Raw genomic sequence first — 24,517 nt, forward strand, 5'->3', positions numbered from 1 at the left:
TCCTTTCTTTTATGAAATTTTAAAAAGAGATGTCTACAAAAGATGTGCTGGGGATAATTTGCATGTTTTGTATTGACCTACATAAATCTTAGTTGAACATAAAAGTAATAAGTAATAAATAAGTTGTTTCACTCTGTTTCTGTACTCTTTGTGTATTATCAACCTTTGATTTTTATTTTGTCAGTTCATCTGTTTAATGCTGCAAATATTTTTTTCTCACCTCCAAAAGTATTCATAAAAATAAGGCTGAGAATATTTGAAAGAGTACTGTATGTCATTTTCTTGCTTCTGCTGAGCTGTGTGTCTAGAAAATGGAAATACAAGCTTCTACCTACTCCAGAGGAACAGAAATAAATTATAATGCAAGCTCTTTCAAAAGAAATTACATATCCTGGAGTAGGCAACCTCACAGATCAGTATGACATTTGGTTACATAGCTTGAGCTTTATTTCAAAAGATGGTCTCTATACAGACCTTTGCTTTGGTATCTAACTGGTAATTTTACCTAATGTGTCCAATTTGGATGAGAAGTTATGTGATTGACCTGAATGACTTATGTCACAGGGAGGGAAGTGGTGGAAGGGCAGTTTGAAGCAAAGGGTACAGAAAACCTTGTGGAGAAAGAAAATAAAGATTGCTACATACTCCTGCAACTAACACTCACTTTTAAGAATATGTTTTTGCAGAATCAGGAAGGAAATAGTGATATGAACATAAAAGTAATACCTTTAAAATTATTTTGGAAGAGCAACATCAAGTCAATTGTACGAATAAATGGCCATCACACTATAATTACTTAGACACTGTTTCTGCTTACAGGCAGTTTTAACATGAAATATGGTGGTTAGTGTTCATACTTATTCTGTGAAATCGGTAAATATTAAGCCAAGGGTTTCATAGGTTGTGAAGCAAAGAAGTTATTCCATGTTGTGGAGCAACTGCCACACTGAAAATAAAAACGAACAGCTTTGATTGCAAATCTGTTGATACAATTTAGAAGTGGAGACACTGCTCTTTAAACCAACACCTAAGAGCTTCCTAGAGCTGGTTAGCTACATTCTGCTTACCTTTCTAGTGTTGACATTGGATTAAAGGGAGTTTATACTGCCTTTTTTACAGTACTTGCTGTAATTGTGTTTACAGTGGAGATGGAAATGTCTGAGAGACAGACTGGCCTATAAAAGAGATCAAGACAACAACAATTCTTATGGATTTTATTTTATTTGATTATGTTGTCGTGTCTTCTGGCCTCACTCCCATATCCTTCCATCTTCTATACCCTTCACCAATAAAAATGTAATGCATGATGTAAAAGCTTTAATCAGCCTATCTAAAAGCACTCTGCAATTGTTCCTTGTTTCACAAAACCACGGTTGGATAACGACCATTTTTCAGGCTGATGAACTGAAGCCAAATCAAACTGTTTTGCCTAAACAAGCAGTGTCTGTTGTAGAAACATTATCAAACTCTTTCTGTGAGCCTCAGGCTGCTGATACATAATTCCATCTGAGAAGTGGTGCAGGCTCATTTGCCTCCTTGCCATGGGAATGGAAGGCCTTTTCATCCTTTTTGTTTGTCCTTTTCTGGCACTTCTGAGCTTTTCCTAAAAACTTCTTGTACAGAGGGACATGTGGAGCCCTGGCAAATCCTCCTGAAGAGTTTTCATTCCCCAGCCTACCCAACAAATCACAGTCTCTATGTTGAGTGGAATTGCTGTACTTGCAGAGATGGAAACAAATACTACTTTCCATGTTATTTTTAAATTATTACTACTTTTTGAGGTTTTAAGCAATTTTGCCATCTGAAGTGACTGCACAAAACTATTTTTTAGATATTCAAACATCACCTTAAGGCTTTACCATCTGGTGAAGGCAGAACTTCACAGTAATGACTGCATAGAGGCCCTCATAGGACTCAAAGTTTGGGCAAGAATTGACGTCTTGCATGAAAATACTCTGACTTTTGTAACACTAAGGGACAGTAATAGACTACAATCAAGTTATTTCATAATTTACTGCATGGTAGGGTAGTTTTGTAAGACTGTTAATCTGTATTCAGGTTTAGATCTCATAAAGACCACTTGGGTTTAGAATAATTCTGGCTTTTGTGACCTAAACCTTGTGGATTTTCCAGATTTCAAAGATTTTTAGTATGTGATAGGAGATGAGCATTTTAGGTCATAATCTAAAAGCTAGGTTAGAGTTGAACTTGTTTGTAATAATATGAGATGAAGAAGGACAGGATGACCTTACTAACAGTATGAAAAAATAGTTAGAGGACCTAGCTTTTCATTAATTTGGTATTTTAATACATAGTCTCTCACAGGTCAAGGATTCAGCCTGGTACCTTCAAGGGATGCCAAAACATTGCAGGTGGATTTGTCCATTGGTTTTAGTGGGATGAATCAAAGACAATTTTGTTCTTTTTAGGCTATGTGTTCAGTGAAACCAGAGGAAAATTTCCATTGATTTAAATACAAAACCATGGTCATGCTTAATGCTACTGTGAATTCTTGACTTGGATGATGAATTTCTGCTCTTCCAAAAGACTGTGCATTACTCTAATGGAAGTAATATTTGCAGGTGACATATTTGCAGGTTTTTGTTTTTTTTTTTTAATTTTTTTTAAAGGCTTGGGATTTACTAAAAATGAGATAGCTATTTTTTTTCCCATTAGGAAGTTTCAAAGAGTCACTAGACCACTCTATACTTTCACTACATGCATGCATAAACTTAAATACTTGCTGCAATGTGGCAAATCAAGTATGGTGTCATGGTCATTAGCCAATGACGCTATACTGAAGTGCCATTCTTTTATCAGTATCCTTTTCCATATCCTTCAGCTACTCTTGATTGTATTTTACAAGCAAAGGACCATTACTATATAAACATTTATATTTGGAAAATAAGTAATTTTTTAATCCTGTGTCTGCAAATGCTTCAATACTGCCTGAGCTCTGCCCTTCAGTAGGATGAGTGTTGTATTTCTATGTGGCCTGATGTGTCACTGCTTCATTGCAGAAGAATGACTGTGGATACCAAGAAGGTTTGCTGACAGGTGATTTCTGACACCTTAGAAGATAAGAAGTCACGTTCCCAGCATGCTCTGCATCCCACACTTGGGCACATAAGCTTTGTCCTAACAGAGTTCCTGATACATTTGGTAGAATTATTCTGATGGATGAGGAGGACCTACAAAAACAGGGTTCATAATGGGGCCAGAACTGTGCGGTGTGCAGATTAGCTGTCCTCCTCCTTGGATTTTCTTCCTGAGCAGTACATACATGAACACACGCTACTTTTTTTATCCTCCCACTCACACAAGCTCTGTGTCAAGTTAAGTGACATGTATTAATGCTGTTGGATTCTTTCTGCTTAGAGCTGACTATTCCAATTCCATGTGAAAAGTTTTGTCATTCTCTGCCTTTGGATGTCTGATTAAGCATGACTTGCTATGATTGGGATTTTAAATACCAGAAGTCTTCCCAATTACCTCATTATCTTTACCCAAGGAATGACTGCCATTTCCAGGTACGCATCCTGTTGCCCACAGTTTCTCCCTCAGGATTTTCTGGCATCATTCTTCCATTAATAGCCCTTACCAAAGCAAACCATGAACTGACAACTATCCCACAGTACCTCCTGAGTATATTGCAGCATTGATGCAGTTTCTGCATGTGTTTTCTAAGAAACTCTTCCACTTCATTTTAGGAACGTTCAGAAGCTTCATTTTATTTAAGGTGTTCAAATGATAGAAATTGTGCATATCACAGGGCACATATCCTATAAAAAAAATCACTTCTTATAATTTCTTCCCTGATCATATAAACCATCTGTGAAAGGAAGTTACATGAAAAAATAATTTAAAAGTTATCACAAAGTATTTACAGCAAAACAAGTAATGACAAATTTTTCTGGTTTTGAGTTCCGTGTTCTAATAGCTCTTCTGGGCATAGTTGATTTGGAAAAAATGGGGCTATATATGAAAAATCAGTTATGAATTTCAAATGTATGCCCTGTCATGCAAGTTTGTAGAGAATGTTGCCTAGATTGTTTGGGACATACCTAAGTTTCTGTGCCAAGACCTGTTGTAGTATTTTGGCTTTTAATGCCTGAGTTCCCATGTACTGAAACACATTCTGGGTTCTAAAAAATTGACTCAAGAAAAGATTTTGCTTGTACTTGAAACTGTCAGCAGCATTTTCTGATTGTAGAGCAGAATTTTCTTCTTATGTTTGAGCCTTAAATAGGTAACTCATACATATAGTCAGCTGAAATGACTATCAGTTTTGAGAGCCCTTTGTAGACCTTACAAATGCTGAAAACACATGCAAGCTGTTTCATAACAGTGAAACAAAAAACATAGCCGTGGCCTATTTTCCCTTTCACATGTTACTAACACCGATATCCTCTTTCATCCTGAAAGAAATCCACAAGGAAATATTAATAGCAACCTACTGTTTAATAAACATCTGCAGATGTAAGCAAGAGCCATTTAAACTTGAATAAACACTCAGAACAAGAAGAGTAATAATAAAGTTCAAACTTACCAAGAAAAAGCATTGAGGGACTGATCTAGGAAATTATATTGGATTCTGAAGGTATATTTTTGAGGAAGTAACACAATTTTTTTTGCTTTCTTTAGGAGTAAAAAAGAAACTGTCTCCCTCTGCTGGTTTTCAGAGAAAAAAAAAAGTTTATAAGGAATAAAAAACTATAGCTGAAATTTTGATACAAATTACCAAATTTCCAGAATTAGCTCTTAAAACTTGATGCCTTTAAATAATAGGAGTAACCTTAAAGACATTAGAACTACCTGTCTTGATAAACCAAGGATTGGTAGATTTTCATAGTATTTATTCTGCTTAAGCTAATGGTTTCTCAGTATATTTAACATGATTTCTTTATATATACATAAGATAAGTTTAAACTGTTTGGCCTTTAATTCAAGCATCACTGAATCTTGTAGCTATCCTGAAGAGGAGCCTAATATTGAAGTTGTAAATTTAGATGCATAATTTTCCCTTCCTGCATAGTCTGATTTAGTGTACTTTATAATTAAAATTAAGGCTTTTTCTTTCAAATATGAGTTTCTAAGCTGCTCCGTAAATGTAAGTCACAGGCCATAAGGCTTTTGAAGACCACACACACAAGAATAGCCACAGCAGTTACAACAACTGCATGGGGTTTCTCTGGATTGCGCTGGGGCGGTGGTGCTGAGGTGAGCTGCTCCGAGATGCTCACACCTGGCCAAAATGCAGCGTTGCCCACTCCACTGAGCTGTTAGTCCCTGCCATGCTGTTCCCACAGATGACTCCACAAGGCAGCTAGACACCCGCATGTGGTCTGTGCCAGGGACAGTGTATCAGCAGGATGGGGGTGAACCTTATGTTGCAGTCCCCACCCTGATGAACAAATGTTCGGGAATTTCCATGGAACAGATGTGCTGCAGAGTAAGTACTATGTTCTGGTACACATCATGGTAGCTGCAAAGAGGGTTTTGTCCTTGGTATGATGTGCTCCATCTTCCTATTGTCAGAGGAAACAGTTGTCTTAATAATCCCTGTGCTTAAACTAACAATTTCCCATTCACAAAAAGGATACTCTAACAATAGGCATCAAGTTTATTCCTTCCAATTAGTTAAAGGCAAGTAGCAATTCCAATAGTTAAATTAAATTAAGGTATACATCTGTTAAATTTGGATGGCTTACATAATGTATTTTAGGCTGAGAAGAAAATTTTGGATTTAAAGTGATCTTTTTCTTTTTTCCTTTTTTTTTTTTTTTTGTAGGCTTGTTTGGGTTGTTTTACTTCCCGCATTATCTTCACCAAAACACATTTGTTATGCTTTGTTACATGTAGCCATCCTTTTCATCTATGTATATACATCATGCTTCCTTGTATCCTAAGTATTGTTTTAAAACGCATCTGCCAGCTGCAGTTTGTCATATTCCCAGTTAATACCAGTGTTAGTATAGCTAGTTACACAAGTTGATTTGATTTTTGCAGATGTTGTGTGGGAAGTCTTTTGTGAAGTTTGAGTATTGGGATAGGGAGCACAGCACTTTCTTTCTTCAAATATTTGACCAGGTTCTCTGATGTTTATTTTTCCTATAGTATGCTGTTTGAATTTTAACAAAAATGTTCCTTAATAAGATTGCATGGATTTTTACTGCTTGTCTATCTGCAACACACTTTTTTTTTTTTTTTTTAACAAGATAGAACTTTACCAGATGTCTCCTGAAAGCATTTGGTCAGTGTATCACAGACAACCTATGTAGTAGCAAGGCAGTGAGACTGCTGAGACACACACCTTGTGCTTTGTATTTACATGGGCATATTAGTAACTTCCTGTGTAAGAAATACTTTAAAACTGATGTCATGTTTTCATGTGGGAATGTGTAACTCATAATTATCCATTCACAAGCAAGTCTGCAGGCTATATCATTGTTCCCTTCATTGAGTCAGCTATCCAAGGGATAGTTTCATTTTACCTAGAAGCTGGACTTTTAATGTCAAGCAGTTCTCCCTCTGGAAGCAGAACTATTTTGCCTGCCCAGCTGGCAAAATGGAGAATGCTACATGGCATCTGATATATAAGTGCTGTTTCTAAAACTGGTTGGTACTGCTTCTGGAGTGTGACAATTGGTATACATGTCATGTGAATGTACCTGAAAAACAATGAAAGCAGAGGCAAAAGCACTGATGTTGCAGCTGCTTTTCAGCACTGGGGTGAAAGCAAAGGAAGGAATACAATATTCAGTGTGATAAAAGCAAAGTGGTAGGTAGCTTGTAACGTGAAGTACCTTTAGAATATTTTGCAAAACTGACATACTGCTTAAAAAGATAGGCTTAAATCATTAAAATAAATGCAGAATAGCAGGAATATTTTCTGACAATAAGGAAATAATTCCTAAGGGAAGGCACAGAAGGTTCTTATCATTATTGTGGTACTGGTAGGCAGGCTTGAAAATAGTCTGAAGTTCTGCAGCAGTATGTCGAATGAACCAAATCATCTTTCCTATCTCAAATTTTATGATTCATATTTGAACTGGTCATGCTGTCATATATTATGTAACATAATGGAGATTGATCCTTCAGAGTCAGAAAGTCATGATCTTGTTGAAATTGTTGGATGTTGTAGCTGCCTTTTATTTAGGCTAAGCAGATTAATGCTCCTTTGGTTAGTGATGGATGAAACATAGACAAATGGTTGTCCCAGGACTAAATCCTGTGGCCAGGGAGTCAGAGGCATAATCCAGAGCACTTTAATGTGAATTGTGTACAAGAGAGGAAGTGGCACAAATACCTAGGAATTATTTTGCACAAGGAGGTGCTGGTTCATTAGGAACCCAGTAAGAAAGGCACTCCACCTCTGCAAGATATCATTTAAACTGCCAGCACTATGAAGATATGAGAGGATAGCATAGATAATGTCCCCCTGTAGATGCTAGGAAACCTCAGCTGTATGTCATTGAGCAGACACAGCACACTCTGAAGACCTCATCTGTATAACAGGTTTCCCATGTCAGTCATTATAGGATTTTCTTACAAGACTATTCTGTCCATCATTTCTACTGCCAAACAGAAAGAGTGCTCACATAGGAACCTCTTGCTACACTTCTAGATAAAGGCCAGGATGTGAAGGTGGTGTAATCTGTGGAACCAGATGGGAGCAGCCTGCAGGCTCCTGTTACAATGGGACGCAATGTTTATCCTTCAGCCAAGAGACATGCAGGGTACAAGAAGAGTCTGAAGGCCATCGGAAGCCTGTGTGTACAGCGCAGCACAGCACAGGCCTACATGTAGTTGTTACGTGGGTTGCTAACTCCTCCACATACAGTGCTGTCCTGCCAGGATCACTACAGGAGCCCAACAGAAGGGGTAGCCAGCAGATTTGGCTGCCAGGACAAAAAAAAAATCTGAAGGGCAATCCAAAAAGAGGGTGCATTTGGACAGTCTGGAAAGAAATGTGGACCTTGAGAACAAAATATACGTCTTCTACTGATGCACTATCCTGTGTTCAAAACTGAAGCAGAATTGACTTATTGTCAATACTGCAGTGGCGTTAGAAAGGATTGATTTCTCCTCTTATAACTGACAGCCTGAAAAAAATCTTGATGTCTTGGATCACAAGGGTAGTAAGAACTCTGGTAACTTCTTAAATCTGTATAGTTAAAGAATCACACCTGTGATAGTTCCACAGGAACAGGTTTTGTGTCAGCCTTCTGTCTCCATTTTGCTCTCACTGAAGTCACCTGCAAGGGCTTTCATTGACCTGAATGGGGCTAGGTCAAGATTTATCTCATAGAAAATTCTTAGATGCTAAAATGGTGGGGGTTCTACACAATCACACAGAAAATGTTACTGCCAGCAATGTATTCATGAGTTGTTTTTATTATTTCATTTATATTGCTGCTAAACTGGCACTTTTTCACGTGTTTTCTATGCTTCATTAAGCATTTTGTATTCTGTGAACTCTGGTATGCTACAAATGCTGAATAAAACACCACTAGACATAAACTGAATTCTTTGATTATTTTAAGTAGTATTCCATGAATGGATGGAATATTAACTTATTCTCTCTGGAACTCGTTTGCATGTACATTCAAGATGGTATTGTTACTTTTAAATGCCCATTACAACTTTTAATTTGATCTTATGAAGGGCCTATTGTCTAAACTTTGTATAAAATCCCACAAGCAATACTGAGCATACTCAAAGCATTTTTTTTTTTGTAGCTATTGTGAAGGTTAAACCAAAATATTGTCTTTTTGAAGATGGTATGTCAGGAGTTGACAATAGGAATCTTCTGGGGCTGGTGAAGTCGGTTTTGAAGTTAAATTAAGCAAAATTCTGTTCAGCGGAACACGTTGTTCCAAACCACTGGAGTCGTCAACTGGCAAGTGATTGAAGTATTTCCTTCTGGAACCGAACCCCATGTTCTCCGGGACACCCCCGTTTCCCAGGCGTCGCTTCTCGGCCTCTTCCCCAGTGCCTTTCCGCTCTGGCAGGCAGGGGCAGCACCCTTCCTCCGCGGCCGGCGCTGGCGGGGAAGTTCATTGTGTCCGCAGCTCTGCCCCAGCCTCCCAGACGGACATTTTTGGTGCGTTGTGCAAGTTTCCAGTCATGCCGAGCATTCTTACGGAGATGGGGCGATAAGGGGAGGAAATGACGGAGAGTCACCTCAGGGCCACCCAGCCCGCGCCGTCGTGGCCAACGGGGCCCGGCCGACACAGCAGCGACTGTTACAGCAGGGCAGCGCGGCCGTTCCTGGCCCGATTCCTCGGCGGGGGTGCGGGGGGGATGTACCGGGGTTGCAGACCAAGCTGTGCAACATACTCCACTAGCTTCAGAAAACCGACAACAGGCACAGGTGGAGCAGCTCCCGCCAGACGCCCGGGGCAGGGTCCGGCGCCGCGCCCCATCCCGCCCCGCCCCTCTCCTCGGGGCTGCGTCCCGCCCCGCGGCCGCGCCACGGGCCGGAAGTGAGCACACGGCGGCGGAGGTGGTTGAGGGGCGGGCGGGGGTGGTCTGCACGGTGGCGCGCTCTCGGTGGCGGGAGGCAGGCAGGAAGCACGAAGGGAAATGCCCGTTCCCGCGGGGCGGCGGCGCTGCGAGGTAGGCGCGGGGAGCCTCCGCCGCTGGTCGCCGGGATGGGGCTCTGCTCCCGCCTCCCCGGTCCTGTCCTTCTCTACCGGTGCCCGCCCCCCCCCCCCCCCCCCCCCCGCCTCGGTTCGCTCTTCTCCCTCAGGGGTCGTCGCAACGCGACTCTGCCTCCGGGTGCTGCCCGCGGCTGGCCCGGCCTCGGCGCGGCTCTGGGCCCAGCCGGTGTCCCCCACGCTGCTGGGCCGGCACCTGCGAGCGCCGGGGCCTGGGGCTCGTTTGGCGGCGAGTGGGCAGGGGCCGGTGTTAGCGCTATCCACACAGCCTATCCCCGCCGCTTCGTCCCATTGCGGGCTCCGGTGAGGTGGTGGCGGCGGCGCTGCCCGCTTCTGGTAGTTCATCGACTGCCCGCTGTATTTGGAGCGGTGAGTCCCGGACGTCCTGAGGAGCTGCTCCGGTTCGTAGCACTCCGACTATCAGACATGCTTTCTGTACCCGAGGGTGAAGTCTCCGAGGTTGGCCAGTACTTGTTACCTGGTGCTGAGCAGGAGGCGCTTTGGGAAGGTTTTCGGGAGCCTGAGTGCGCGCCTTGCAGCGGAGGGACCTTGGCTGTCTCTGCATTGACCCGCCAGGTTTACATTTCCTTTTTTTTCTATTTCTTGCTGGCTTTTTGAGTGGTTTAGGTAACTATGGGTCAGTGCGTTACAGTGGTTCCAGAGAAGCTGGCTGTTGACAAAGCTGATCCTTCAACAGCTCTGCATCTTCCTCTGGGAGCTTTTCAGATTTTAGTAGTACAAGGAAGCTGACTTACTGTTCCTAACGTGATCGAGTTTACTATTCTGCGTCAGTGCAGTAAAATAAAGATATACCTGCATCTTTGTTAGCACAAGTAACCTCCCACTAACAGCTATAATGTTCTTGGGGAAAGAGAGTATGGTAGTAAGATGCACTCAAAGAACAGGAAAACTCTGACGCCTTTCCCTGTCATTGTGTTATTACAAACGTGGTCCTAGAGCATAGACAAACTGATTTGGGATAGGGGAGAGATGCAGAAGTTTAAAATTACAGCTTTGCCTATTTAATGCAAATCTGTTTGAGAAGGGAACTGAAAGCTTAAGAAAACGTGTGATGGTTGTAAAACATGTTGTGCAATACCTACTTAGAATACAAACTGTGTACAAGAGTGGTGATGATGGATGATTTATGAAGAATCAAAGGGGAAGCAGAAGTAAGGCAGGGGTAATGAAATCCGGCAGACAAAAGTATTTTGTTAGTTGGTTTTGTTAGCTTTCAAAGCAGTTGTGTCCCTCATTCCCCCAAGACTAAGAGCAGGCCTGGAAAAAACTTACGCATCTGTGAGGAAGAGAAGTTGTTTAAATTTGGCTTACCGCATTTGGGGGATGAGGGGAGGAGTGACTATAATGCCCACTAGCTTTCAGTTGAAAAAAAAAACAAAAAAAAACAAAAAAACCCAAACACAAAAAGTTGAAGCAAAATTAGTAATAATAAATAGACGGTGAAAGGAAGTTGCATAAAAGATAACAGCAGTGGGAGAAAGCACAGGGAGAAGTAACAAATATTTGAAGTTAAATGGCCTTTTGTTGAGGGGGGAGAGCTACAAACCAAACAAGTAATAAATTATTTAGGCCCACCTTCTTAAATGTTGTGTTGTATTTGAACAATTTTTTACATAAAGATGCTTGTTGGTAAAAAATACATAGATTCAAGAAAGACTTAAAATTTTGATTGATTTAATAAAATAGATTTTTCCTGTTTAAGTACAGTACAGTACTAATCCTGATTTACATATTTGAGGTTCCTCTTTCATTCAGGAGTATTATTGTCATCATTAAGAACTCGAAGGTTTGTCAGTATAGATTATCAGTGCATATAAATTGATGACTTAGTTATTTTTATCATTTTTGAGTAATTCTCTACATAGCAACAAAGGAAATTGAATGCCTTAAGTAGAAAGTGATTCATCTAAAAATGTCAAGTAAAAAAAAATCTTTTCTGAATTTATGTTCCTCTGTTTGTTTCTTCTCAAACTCAGTTAACTTGAAACTGCTGATGTTTCTTATCCAGTGCTGCTATTATATCTGTGATCTAGGTGAAGAAACTTAAATTCAAACATTGCTTGTAAAATAAAAATGCTGAGATGATGTTTTGGTTTTTGTTTTGCTGTTGTTTCAGGCTTTCATGTGCTGCCAAAACCAGAGCAGTATGGGGTTTTCCAGAGAAATGAATGCTAGGGCTGAATTTTATTAGAACAGGATTGTGCATTGTGTATATGTAGTCATGAACAATCTTAAGGCAATCATATGGAAGCTTTAAAAATTGCAGTAAACATTGATAAGTAGGACACTATTAGCATAAGTGTCACAACTAGAATTCATAACATGCAGTATGTGTTTTAAGGTCAGCCTTAATGATGTTCAAATAATGATCTTCTGTTTTTTTTTATTTTTGAAGTACTGCCTTCTCGTGTCTGCAGCTGGTGCAGAAATTACTGTGGTGTTTACTTACTTATTTTTAGAATAGTACAACAAACTTAAAAATGAGGGAGTATGGCACAATGTAACTTGTTTGCTTTGTGGAAGTGTAACTGTAAACATACTCTTCTATTTTAAGTAGAAGATGTGGATGTGTAATTACTTAACAGAACCAGAGTTCAGCTTTTATCAGTGGTCAGTAACATCCGTCATCAAATACAGCATTCATCCCGCCCCTTTATATATGAGAAGATTGCCGTGATGTCAGTTCTTGCGGAAGAATGCAGGAGTTGTTTCCAGGCTGGACAAGTAAGCAAAGGAGGAAATATTTCAAAGTATGCCAGTAATGATAAACTTCATCTAGATAAGATTTAGAATATTTTTCCTCAAAGATCACATAAAAAAAAAGTTATGAGAAACATTACTGTGATCTATACGTTAGAAATGCATCATGAAGTTATTTACTTAGGGTAAGTTTTGTTTGTTACAAATGGTGGTCACTTCAGAGTACTTTCATTGAAGAAACTGAAGTAGAGAAAGGTGTGTTGGTGTATTACATGTAACATGCAATTTTCGGGGGTGGCATTACAGTTATAAGCAAAACATAGCTTACAAAAAGCCAACCATAAGTGGAAACTTGCAGCATGTAGTGTTACGAGGACCTCATGGTATTTGCGTTGAAGAGTATGCCACTAGTTCAGATCTTTCTCTTCAGAGGCTGGTTACTGCATGCTGACCTAGGAGAAATAATTTGGTCCATATGGATTTTGTAGCGTGCAGGTTTCAATATTATAGTTGATGTTAGTAGTTACAGGAGAACACATGGAGAATGGGTCATTGGTAGCTGATAAGGTAGTCTATTTAGATTGTAGTCACAGCAGAAAAGCAGAGGGTGGTGAGTTACAAGGTTTACATGAGTTCAGCATGCAGCTGGACAAATTCCTGGAGGGAAAAAAAATCCATCATGGTCTTTAACATTAGAGAAGTTACCTCAGGATTCAGGAAGTACTTGAGTGGCAAATTAGTGGAGACTAGAAGAGTATTTTGAGGAAGTGCCATTACATGCTTGCCTTGGTTTAGCTTTTTTCCATTTATGTTTCTGAAGCCACCCTCAGAGGCAAGTTAAGAATGTGATGGAACCTTTGGTCTGACTGAGTCAGCCATCCTGTTCAGTTCTCTACCAGTGCAGTATTTAAAAAAAAAAAAAAAAAACCAAAACAACAAAGTAATCACTGATTCAATAGGTCCAATGAACGTTTAGTATTTTCTGATATATAAAGGAAAAAGGTACATGTAAGTAGTAAGTTGTCCTGTCAATCAACAATTCTGCATAATAGTTTATTAAATACTAGGTTTGTGAATAAGCATCTGCTGATTCTAACTGAAACTGTGCAAGTTTCCTATCTGAGGGGAAACTTGTATGCTGAAACAAGTGGTAGAAATAATTTGGCTACTGCAGCAGAATTGCATTTGGTTAGACTGGTAGGTTGATACTAATACAGTGATACAGAGTTAAATCTGGGATAGAGCTGTGGTGACATGGTTTTCTCTCCCTTTGCCTCTAGTGGTTTTGATTTATGTTTTGTTGAAGGTATATACTGTGCACTGTTGCACAGGGAGTAGAACAGGATCTTTGTGGGGGAGGGTTGTTTTCATCTCCCTGTGTTAATAGCACTGTACATTGCATCATGAACTTCCTGCATTCTGTTGCATTTTGAACGCTTTGTGATGTTAGGAGGATATTTGCAGGGCTTATTTCAGGCATGGAACTTGAGAAAACTTGGGGTTTTACCATGGTTTTCTGTTTATTTTGTAGAATGCTATAAAACTATATGGAAGGTGCTTGGGCATCTCTATTTGCGTAATTAAAGTAGATGGCACAAATGTTTCTTTGCTCTTTTCCCTGTTCTCTCCATGCTTTAGATGCTGTCTATATTTTCTTTTTTTTAATTGAACTGAATATGTAGTTTAAAATGTTGTCTACCTTCTGCTTAGTACTACTATTGGGATTAGTGGAAGTAGTAGTATAGATAGATGCTCCAGGTAATCTGTCATGCTCTACTGTGATCAGGCCTGTGCTATGTGAATGACTGAAACATCTGCAGTGTTGCTGTCTGCTTAAAGCCCTGAGCACCCATGTCACCTTCTCATAGCTGACCCTGCTTTGAGCAGGTAGTGGAACTAGAGCCCCCCCCCCCCCCCCCCCCCCCCCCCCCCCCCCCCCCCCCCCCCCCCCCCCCCCAAGGCCCCTTCCAGTCTTAATTTTTCCGTGAAAGTGATATTCCAGAGTAAAATTATTTTGCAAATCATGGATTACTATGCAAATTACTCAGCTGGGGAATCAAAATATTTGGGGCAATGGCATTACTTAAAAAGAAAACAAAACAAAAAACAAAACAAAACAACAAAAATACCCCACCAACAAAAAACCCCAACCAAACTCAAACCCTAAACCAGTACCTAATGTTGATTCTGTGTGGAACGTTTTGTATTGTGTGGGTGTTTTGAAGTACCCTTTGAAAAGAGGATTGGGGGCAAAAAGTGTGACTCCTGGAGAAAAACACAACTTTAGAGGTTGCTCAAAAGCAAGAGAACTAGTAAAAGTTTTTAAAAGCAAACTTTTGCAACAGAAGGAGTCGTAAAGGTCTTTTCCAACCCAGTTGATTCTATGATTCTAGAGTATGAAAGCATTATCCTTAAGTAGAAACATTGCAACAGAACTAAAATTCTTAGCCTTTGTCAAACAATGCTGGAAATAGGTTTGGCTGTAAGGCATGGAAAAGAAAACTATCTTGGCCAAGTGCATCAGAGTGAAACAGCCTGGGATGCCATCAGCTTTATTATTGCTTTTTCTAGTATCTTCATCCAGAAAATACTGGGCAGGAACAGAATTGTGGATATGCTGTTAGAGAGCTGAGAACAAAATGGGGAGAAATAGAGATGCAAAAGTTGGTGAGTAGTTTTACATCTGATGAAACTGCTGTCAAGTTTCTTGTTGATTTGGCTGATTGGCTTTAAGGACTTCTTGTCATGATTCAAGCATTTATAAGGATTATCCTGATAATAAATCCATGTTGTCTGGTAACATAAAAACCTCATTCTACTGCTTTCTTGTGGGTTCTTGGCAACGTTGGGTTGCTTGTTTTCATGAAACTTACAGAATTTCCTTATCTTTAAGACTCCTGTCTCTTCAGCAAACTTAAATGAAATCATGATTGGATGCAAAATTTGGGAAGGAGGAGCGTGACAGTACAAATATGCTGAAGAAGCTTGCAAACATACTGTACCAAATAGTTTTGTATCCACACCTACTGGTGGAGTGGCTTGCAGAGGCTAATGATGCAAACCCTGATTCAAGGAGGGAAGAGTACTTGATGGCAATGGAAAACATGATCTGTAGGTAACTGTAGCTGCCTACACAAAGATTTGGAACATCAGGACAGATGCTTCCACCCTTTATCTTGGCACACTGAGCAAAAAAATTAAAGATTCTACACTTACAAGGTATGCCATATCTAATAACAGTCTTTTGCACACTGTTCTGGATGAAAAAATAGTTAAGAGTTGATAAATGGTTTCAGACGTACTGAAACAGCTGAGACTGGATTTTTCATGGAATTTGTTGCCTATATTGAAAGACCTTGAAGCATTCCTGAATGCTTCCTGTTCTAGTACTGGGAGCAGCCTGTTCTTACCTAGCTGTCAAGTTCAGAAGTTTTATGATCAAAATTTACTTTTTAGATGTAAATGAAATTTCAAAATCGAAGTTGAGATGCAGTTCCTATTCTTGATACAGCTGCTTAAGTATTTACTAGATGAATGATTTGAGCAAAACAGAAATGAGTGCTGGTTCTTAATTGTGCCCAATTAAGAATTGCACCTGTACTTCAGCTAATGAACTTGGCTTTGAATATTCTGTAGGTATGACACAAAATGAAATAATTTGATGTGTGGGTTAACTTTGTTAATCTCACCTGTAAGGGAGCACTTTCTAATTTTGCTGAAGTGACTGGATTAAAGAACCTACTGAGTTTTTAGTGGAAAGATAGTATAATAGAACTGTATACCTAAACCACTAGTCTTTCAGGACTACTTATGTGCATGTTTTTGAAAAACTTCCAATTTAAACCTAACAGTATATTAAAAAAAAAATGGACTTACTCATTACATGACTTCTTGAAGTATCTGTTCAGTTGTTTCGCAGATTGCTACAATCTGAATGCATTTGGCAGAGAGGGTTTTTGAACATCAGAGTTTTTGCGTTTTTCTTGCTGAGTTTTCCTGCTGTAGCAAATGTCTTGCTATGAATTCCTTTCCAGACAATTAGTACTTTCCATGGTGTATTACTGTTGTCTTATTTTGCGAAGTTTTTCCCTGGTATCCTACAAAACTGCTACTGTCTCTGGTATGCCGGCAGGATTTTTTAGTTACTAAGTTACTATTATTCAGTGTTATGCAAACACCTCAAATACCCTCAAATATTTATTTGTTTATTTATTAATGGCAAAATAACCATGAAGTTATTGTGAAAATTACACTTGCTTTGAGGCAGCTCTGGCTACTATATGTCAGGGCTTTACTTTGTAAGGAATGCAGGAAATGGTCTGACTTGTTATGATTGCTTCTGTATTTAGTGCTTGGGCTCTAGAGAATTTATGTGCACTGATTTGTGATAACTAGAAAGTATTTCTTAAGAATGAATTACCAAATAGTATGTTCTGTGCTTGTTTAGCTCTAGAACAAATTATAAATAGAATGTTGAAAGTCTTGGGTTTGTTTTTTGTTTGGGTTTTTTTTAGTAGAAAATTATTGTGTGACTCCTCTTAAGTAGAGAAGAATGTCAAAGTATATGTGAGCAGATGGTGAGATTACTTCTGCTTAAGGTAACGGGATTTATCTCTAATAAAGTCATCCCTTATTCATTAAGATAGAAAACTGATTTAGATTCTGGGAGTCATTGTCCTGGTAGAGGCATAATATCCTGTATTGATTCTCCTGAAGTTTTTTACCAAAACCCTGTAAATTTCTTATTAGAAATAAATTTCTTCATGGTTCAATTTGCTAAATTAGTGCATATGTAAATATACTTAATTTTTATGTAAGCCTCTGCAAGTGAAAATCTGGTTTGACATTAATGTCCATTCCATATAAAGGGTTTAATCTGAAAGAGATGGTCAGGCATCTATTCTTTTTCTTTGTTCTTGATATTAATAAAGTTTTGTTGCTGCATTTTTAAAGAACATTTTATTCTTTTGAAATAATGAATAATGCTGAAATAAAATTACTTGGCAATACGCAGGTACTTGACTGAGCAAATTGTCTTTAGACTCTAATCGTATTTATTCAAAATTCCCACCAAGGAAGCATTGCTTTTAGGGAAACTGCTAGACTGGAGCCAGAGAAGGTCTGCAGGCTGATGTCTGACCGCATCTGGTCAAATACTTCAAGAAAATATTGCTTAAAGGTAACTAAGTCTCACTGCAAGAGGCAGATTATTTTTTGTCAAGGCAGTAGATAAATCAAATCAGGTGGTTGATATTTTTAGACCTGTTTTTAAATGAAGCAGGCAGTGTTGGTGAGTTACTGCTAGGGAAGCGTAAATATGCTGGATTTATACAAAGTATGAATGTGTCAATTTAATCTCAAATTTAGGGAAGAAGTGTGTTTGCATTCTTTAAGTGTTCGGAGAGTCCTGAGTTGTGCTCTTGAAGGTGAACTGATTGACAGCTGAAAACTGATTATTACTTAAAATAGTATGTAGCAGTTGAGATAAAAACAATCCTGACTCTCTGAGGATTGTTTCTAGGTCTTCCAATGAACTCCAGTTGTGAGAAACTTCTGGTGAATTCCTAAGGTATGGTCAGAAATGGTTCTTCAGGTATATGGTTTTCTTGTTTCTGGGATTTGCATTGAAACATTTTCTTCCAAATGTTGGAGAGGAGTTCCCTGCTGATAGATGGTTCAAATGGAGTTTGCCTTTCTCTTTGTAAATGTTGGAGAAGTTTAAATTCTGCTCAGCCTTTGAACTTAAGATGGCTACAAAGGCAGAAGTTCAAAGTGAAGCTAAACTTGTGTGAAAATGTTAACTGTGAGGCAGTGTAGTTAGCATTTAAAAGAAGATCTGTCTTTGTTTTAGTCATGATTATGCCTAGCGAGCTTTTCTTATGTTTTATCACATGAATTTACTGCTTAAAACCAGCATGTAGGATAAAGTTTTGCTAAAACTATTGCAATTTTTGTCAGAATTTATTAGTTTTTAACTTCAAACTGTTTGAAAACCGCAGACTGTTTACCAAATTTAACAGATTTATACACTGGTTTGGTTTTAGACGTTTCCTAAGGACATGACTTAACTACAGTGATCAAATTGAGTGTGTGAGACTGTCTTGCAAAAATAAAAATAAAATTCAACTTTTCAGATAACTGCTGATAATATTCTGCTGTCTTGAATACTAGAAGTCACTGGATTTGTCAGTGCAAGTGTGCAGTCAGACTGACAAAAATGCCACACAAATGTGAAACTGTAAAATAAGCAGTTCTTGAGTGATTGGGATTGTCTCTATGTTACAAATGGAAGTGCTGCAGTAGCTGTGCACCATGTTTGGGTGTTAAGGAATGTACCTTTATCTGCAGTTGTGACTGTGGAACAGTGACTTACTGTGAGTAGGAGACTGCTTGGCGAGTATGGAGATCAAAGCTTTTCAGCAGAAAAATAAGGCTTCCTGCTTTTTTAAGAAGCCAGAGCTGCTGTTTGAAGGCCATGTAATCTTGAAATTTTTTCTTCAAAAAGAATCACTTGCTGCTGTAATTATCAAGCAGTACCAGAATGCATTGGTAATTTTCAGAGTTGTAGCTCAGACAGTTCTGAGTAATCTCAGAAAATATGATCCTATTTAAGTTTTTTGAATAAAATGCAGGAAAAAATCCTGCTATTTAGAATTGTTAGGCAATCTAACAATTTCACAGGCAGTCTGTGAAAACTGCACTTACTCTATGCTTCTGCTGCTGCTTAGAAAAGCCAAGTAGCAATTATTGAGAGGACTTCTTAAGTCAGGGTGTTCTTGCATCTGAAAATTTGACATAGTAATTTTAACTAGCTGTAAGTTAATAAGGAGATTAAAGCCTACTTGGATATCTAGGCAGTCTGAGCAGTTGGTGTAAAGTATATCGGGCTTCTCATTAGGATGTTATCTGTGGCTGGTAAGCTTAGACCATCTACAAAATCCTCAGTACATCTTTAGGAGAAGATTGAGAATGACTGTCCTGCTATCAGGAGGATGACAAGTAACAACGCCACTGAAGGCCACAACTGTGCTGTAAATGGGATGAGGGTAATGCATTGTCTATAAAAGAGCTCAGCAAAAAAGTTTGGGGTTTGGGTTTTAGTGGTTTTTTTTTTTCTGGTTTGTTTTTGTTTTTTATTCTGTTTTTTATTTTTTTAAATAAGTTCTCTGGTCAGGTTCAACAGTCAGCTGTGCAAGTAAGCAGTAGGTAGGACAGGACTTCTTCCTAATGGAAATAGTTGTGGCTTTAGTGAATGTCAAACTCTGCAGCTTAATATTTTGTATTGAAAAAGGTCTGGTGTCTCCTCTTTTCTGTAGACGTCATCCATGTTGAATATAATTATCTCACAGAATGAATACATACTAGTAATGCATCCTTAAGCTCCTCCTTAAGGCTTTATTCCCCAGGACTTTAGTTGAATGGTTTTCAGGGTTTTATAACTTGATTAGTCTGTCACTCTTTCAGTCTTTCTGAAGACACCCTCTTTCATTTAAATTTTATCTGGTACCTCTAACATCAGTTCTGGTTTAATCTTGCTTTATAAAGGGTTTCACCTGAATTTATATTTTCAGACTTAGCTGAAATGTGTAGAACCTTTTATAGTCTGTCCTTCACAGTATAAGCCACTGAAGTGGATAAAACAAAAGCTTGGCCAGAGTCTTAAGGAATTTAAAGAATGGGTTAGAAATCTGTTAGAAATCTTGCTGTCTCTGGTGAGTCCACAGAAATACAGTTGGTTCATTTAAAGCATGTATCTCTGGTCTCATTCAAGTGGGTGGATGGGGGATGGAACTAGAAAATAAACCCCTGCTAATGGGTGTGAATAGTAATAAAGACAGACTTTTGAGTTATCTACATTATTTGCTGCAGAGAACTCTTGTAGACTGCTGCATTACTTAAACCTATGACGATTTACATCTAAAGGGCTCATCTAGTTCAGTGAAACTGTTTTTTAATGAGGATTGCTGTTTATGTAACTCTCCTAGCAGAAACTCATTATTCATGATTTTTATCTTGCTGCTTGGTATGCATACTAGCTGTTGCTGGAAGACATCTTATCTCCCGGACTCAGCTATAACCTGACTGTGTGTGAAAACTGTAGAATAAAGTAGAAATAATACTGAAAAATAACATAGCTCTTGTGGAAATCTCTTGTAAGATTATTTTAATAAAAGGCATAGATATAGGGAGTTATATAATAGTATACTGAACACAAGACTGGAATTAGAGAATGCAAGATGTCATTTTGTTGGTGGTGTTCTTTAGTAAAAGTTACCTGTCAGTTTCTTCCCTTACCTAGTAGTGAATGACACTTCCTTTACCTGGCTCTTAAAGGGATTACTTAATGCGCAGCTGTACTTAAATTGCTTATTTTGCTTCTCCAAGAAATATAATTTCATAAGCATTATTTCTCTTAGGAGGGTAAAGTACAATCAAGTGTTCCAAAAGGAAGGGAGGTCATGCAGCATCACTATGACCATCATAATCATGGTACAGCAGTTTGATAGGTCTACTGGTTTTGTGATATATTGAAGTAATCTGGAAGTCCTCTCAATAATGTACTTTATCAATGCTTTAGAAAGATTTCTGCTTCTGAGATTGAACCTAGCTAGGTGTGCAGAATTGCTCAGATTTGAAGACAGGTATCTGACTAGCTTTTCTGTGTCTCCTGTTTAGTAGTACAAAAAGAAAACAAGTGTTTACCTACTGGTAAGTAGTAGTAAGAAAAAGAAATGGGTCTTGCATAGTTTAAAGACTGTGAAATTAATTTTGTGGCTTCTCCTTTTAAGTCTGACACATTATCCCTCCCTCCAGAAAACAGTTGGTCTCTAAAATTTTCTGTCCTGAATTTCCGAAGGACATGTGCAACCTTGTCAGTTGGTGATGTATGACTTACAGTTTTCCACATCTGACTTTTTTGCTTTTCTAATGTTTTATTTCCTTTCCAGATCTGCTAGATCTATTCCGAAGCCAAGGGTCGACAACCAGTACAAGGGAAGTGTTCTTCTGTAAATGGACATCTGCTCTTGCAGTATGGCCCAGATATCCAGTAGCAATGGATTTAAACAGCGCTCATCCCCACCTTTGGCAGCCTCAAGGTCAAAAGATGTGGACAAAGAGGAGGCATTGCAGATGGAAGCTGAGGCGTTAGCTAAGATGCAGAAAGAAAGAGGTGTAACTGGTAACAGACAAACTTTTCATTCCTTAAGCAGCACCAAACAAAAAGCACAGACTCATAACAAACAGGACCATGATCTCATGGTGTTTCCAGAGTCTGATGCCAAGGGCATGGAAGATAAACTTAGTACCATAGACATAGAAAAACTTACTCATGCTGAACTAGAGAAACTGCTGCTGGATGACAGCTTTGAATCTTGTAAAGTACCTGTGTTACCAGTAAGTCCTATTTTGAGCCCATCTGTGTCTTCGCAATTTTATCTTGGGCCTACAGGTCAGAGAAGACAGTGGATGCCTGGGATACCAGCACCTGTGACATGCACTTTACCTCCTATTTACCCCTCAGCTTCTTACACAAAACAAACTGGTGTATTTCATAATGGATTCCATCCAAGTATGTCCTCCTGTCACTCTAGAGAGCCTGTTTACGTTGGTCTTCCAAGACAGTCGCAATACATTTCATACCCATTGGCAGCTACTACACCTTTCCATCCACAGGGAAGCCTACCTATATATCCTCCAGTACTTACACCAGAAATGGCACAAGTATTTGACAAAATTGCAAGCACATCAGAATTCTTGAAAAATGGCAAGTCAGGCACAGACCTAGAAATGACTGCTATAAATTCTGCAGTTTCTAACCTACCAGCCTCGGAAAACTGTGGGGACGTGAGTAAATTTGACTGGTTAGATTTGGATCCCCTAAGTAAACCAAAAGTGGATGGTGTGGAGAATTTAAATAAGGCAGAGAATGATGGAGATAAGGCTTCAAGTATGGCTGCTGAAGATCCATGGGATGCCGTGCTCTTAGAAGAAAAGATGTTAGTTACTTGTCATCTGGAACGAAAAGTTAATGGTAAATCTGCTGGAGCAACAGTTACAAGGAGCCAGTCCTTAAATGTGCGAACAACTCAGCTTGCAAAGTTTCAGGGCCAAACATCACAGGTATGTAAATCAGCATTTTTAAATTCCAGTGTAGTAGTAAAGAATAATCATAGTATTTAAAGACACTTCAAGGTTTGGATTTGTTTGTTAAATACTGCTTGGCTTGAGCAGTGTCCAGATAAAATGGTGTTACTGGCATATGCATGTAGTAGTGATATTCAGAAAATTGTATGTTGGTACCGAATGGAATCTCAGAATACCTCTGGCCTTGTGTAATCTTTCCACAGGTACTGAGGAAATTGCTGTTTTTCAGTACTCCACAAAAAGAAAAGGAAATAATCTTTAGAACAATTAAATATTTTAATCATATTAATAAACATTTAAAGCAATGAGCAGCTCATATGATACTACGAAATAGGTGGCAAGTTAGACACTGAAAGCTTTATCTTGAGCAGCCTTTATCTCAGATTTTGGAAAAAAAAAATTTGCCTTGCATTTGAGCCTGTCAGCTTTTATTAAGAAAACAACAAAAAAAAACCCCAACAGTTAGAATAGAAAGGTGGCATAGTCAAAATTTTTCTGCTTTCTCAGCATCATTTGCAGTATTTCACAGAACCACTATAATTCTCTTTTGTATTAAGAAAACTTTCCTTCTGTGTAGAAATGTAGAGAGATCATAGTCTAATCTTTTGGTTATACTGTCCTTGAAGGTGGGATGCCTGTTGGGTCAGAAACCCTGTACTTCTGTTCTGGAAGATGGAAAGCTGTCTTTGTGGTTGGGCACAAAGGCAAAAGGGTACCTTCTCTGGGGCAGAACAAAAGGGGGATTTTTTTTCTGGGATCAGGATCACTTCCATCAAACTTTCAATACAAAAATATCAACAGAGGCTTTAGTTATGAGACTCATCTTTTGGAAACTGAGTATATGCAGTTTGTATCAAGGCTAAACTGTACAGCAGATGATCAATAGCAGTCTCACCTAGCTAATTATCCCTCCATAGGTGCTTCCACACTACAGTCCAGTAAGTGACTGTAGGTTATTTAACTTTTCCTATGTTGTTAAATTCTTTCTATGATAATTGCATCATAGAAGAAGACATTATTTTTAAAATATTAGTCACCTCACTAGAAAGTGATTATGAATACTTTCGTAATTTTATTTATTGGTAGAAAGAGTACAAAGACTGAAGAAGTCTTCAGTGGAAAAGTCACCATCCTGGCAAGGGTGATAGTAGCAGAAAAAAACTATACTTGTAGAAATTGGTTGGGGGGGAGGGGTAAGTAAAAGATTTGTTTGCCTCTAAGACTTTGGACTATGTATTTTGAATTTTAGCTGTTGTATTCATAGGTGTTTTTAACAGACTTAAAACATGCCATTCAAAAAACCCAACTGTTATCAGTCAAGGATAGTTTCTAAACTGCTACTTTATTCTCCCCTCCCCCCAAAAAAAGTGGGGGAGGGTTTTTTCCTTTATTCTCAGAAAAAGGAATATTTACTAGACTTTGGCTTAAAGGGCTGTCTTAAATTTCCATTGAAGTGAATTTTTTGGCCCTTCATTTGAAGGTTTTCCTGTTTTTTCTGGGCTAGTTGACAGTATTCTGGCAAAAGCTTAATAGAAGGAGAGTGGAGAAGGTCCAAAACCAACCATTTACCTCTGTTTCTAAAGGACTGCATTTTTAACATACATGTGTGAAGATCTTGAGTCTAACTTAATTGTATTTCTTTTCCACTTACTGTTGAGCTCTGATATATGAACTCAAGTTATTTCCTAGTATTTGGAAAGGCATATAAATTTGGGCTTTACAGCAGTTTTCTTCTTCAGTTTGTTGTGTTATGTAGTGATGTGTTTGTCAGTTTTCCAGTGCTGGTTACTTGGTCATTACAGGTAAGGGCATCCTGCTTGATACACCCTTATTGCATTTGCTTTATTCACAATGGCATACCATCCTGTAGTCAGTTAAGAGATCTGATTTTCTTAAGCCATCATCTTTTCAAACAGTTTCTTAGTTTATAGCAAATTTCTGCAGTGAATGCCCAATTGAACGTTCAAGACTTAGTTTCCGCTTCTGTT

At 38.8% G+C, this 24,517-nt stretch overlaps 1 protein-coding gene across 3 annotated transcripts in view; it reads left to right on the forward strand.

Annotated features, from left to right (window-relative positions):
• The first annotated feature begins 9,543 nt into the window (after nt 1–9,543).
• PIK3C2A (phosphatidylinositol-4-phosphate 3-kinase catalytic subunit type 2 alpha) overlaps nt 9,544–24,517 on the forward strand; it is a 52,834-nt gene continuing 37,860 nt past the window's right edge. For 2 of the 3 annotated variants that reach the window (XM_057418186.1, XM_057418185.1), the window contains exon 1: nt 21,332–22,505. In XM_057418186.1, the coding sequence (XP_057274169.1) occupies nt 21,396–22,505 (1,110 nt within the window). In that variant the 5' untranslated portion in view covers nt 21,332–21,395. Of the gene's footprint in view, nt 9,622–21,331; nt 22,506–24,517 lie in introns of those variants that run through there. The other variant, XM_057418184.1, reaches the window with a different exon arrangement.

The sequence above is a fragment of the Pezoporus wallicus genome, unplaced genomic scaffold, assembly GCF_028554395.1.
Source record: "Pezoporus wallicus isolate ANWC-B61680 ecotype Strahan unplaced genomic scaffold, APGP_CSIRO_Pwel_v1 contig_2025, whole genome shotgun sequence".
Classification (NCBI taxonomy): Eukaryota; Metazoa; Chordata; class Aves; order Psittaciformes; family Psittacidae; genus Pezoporus; species Pezoporus wallicus.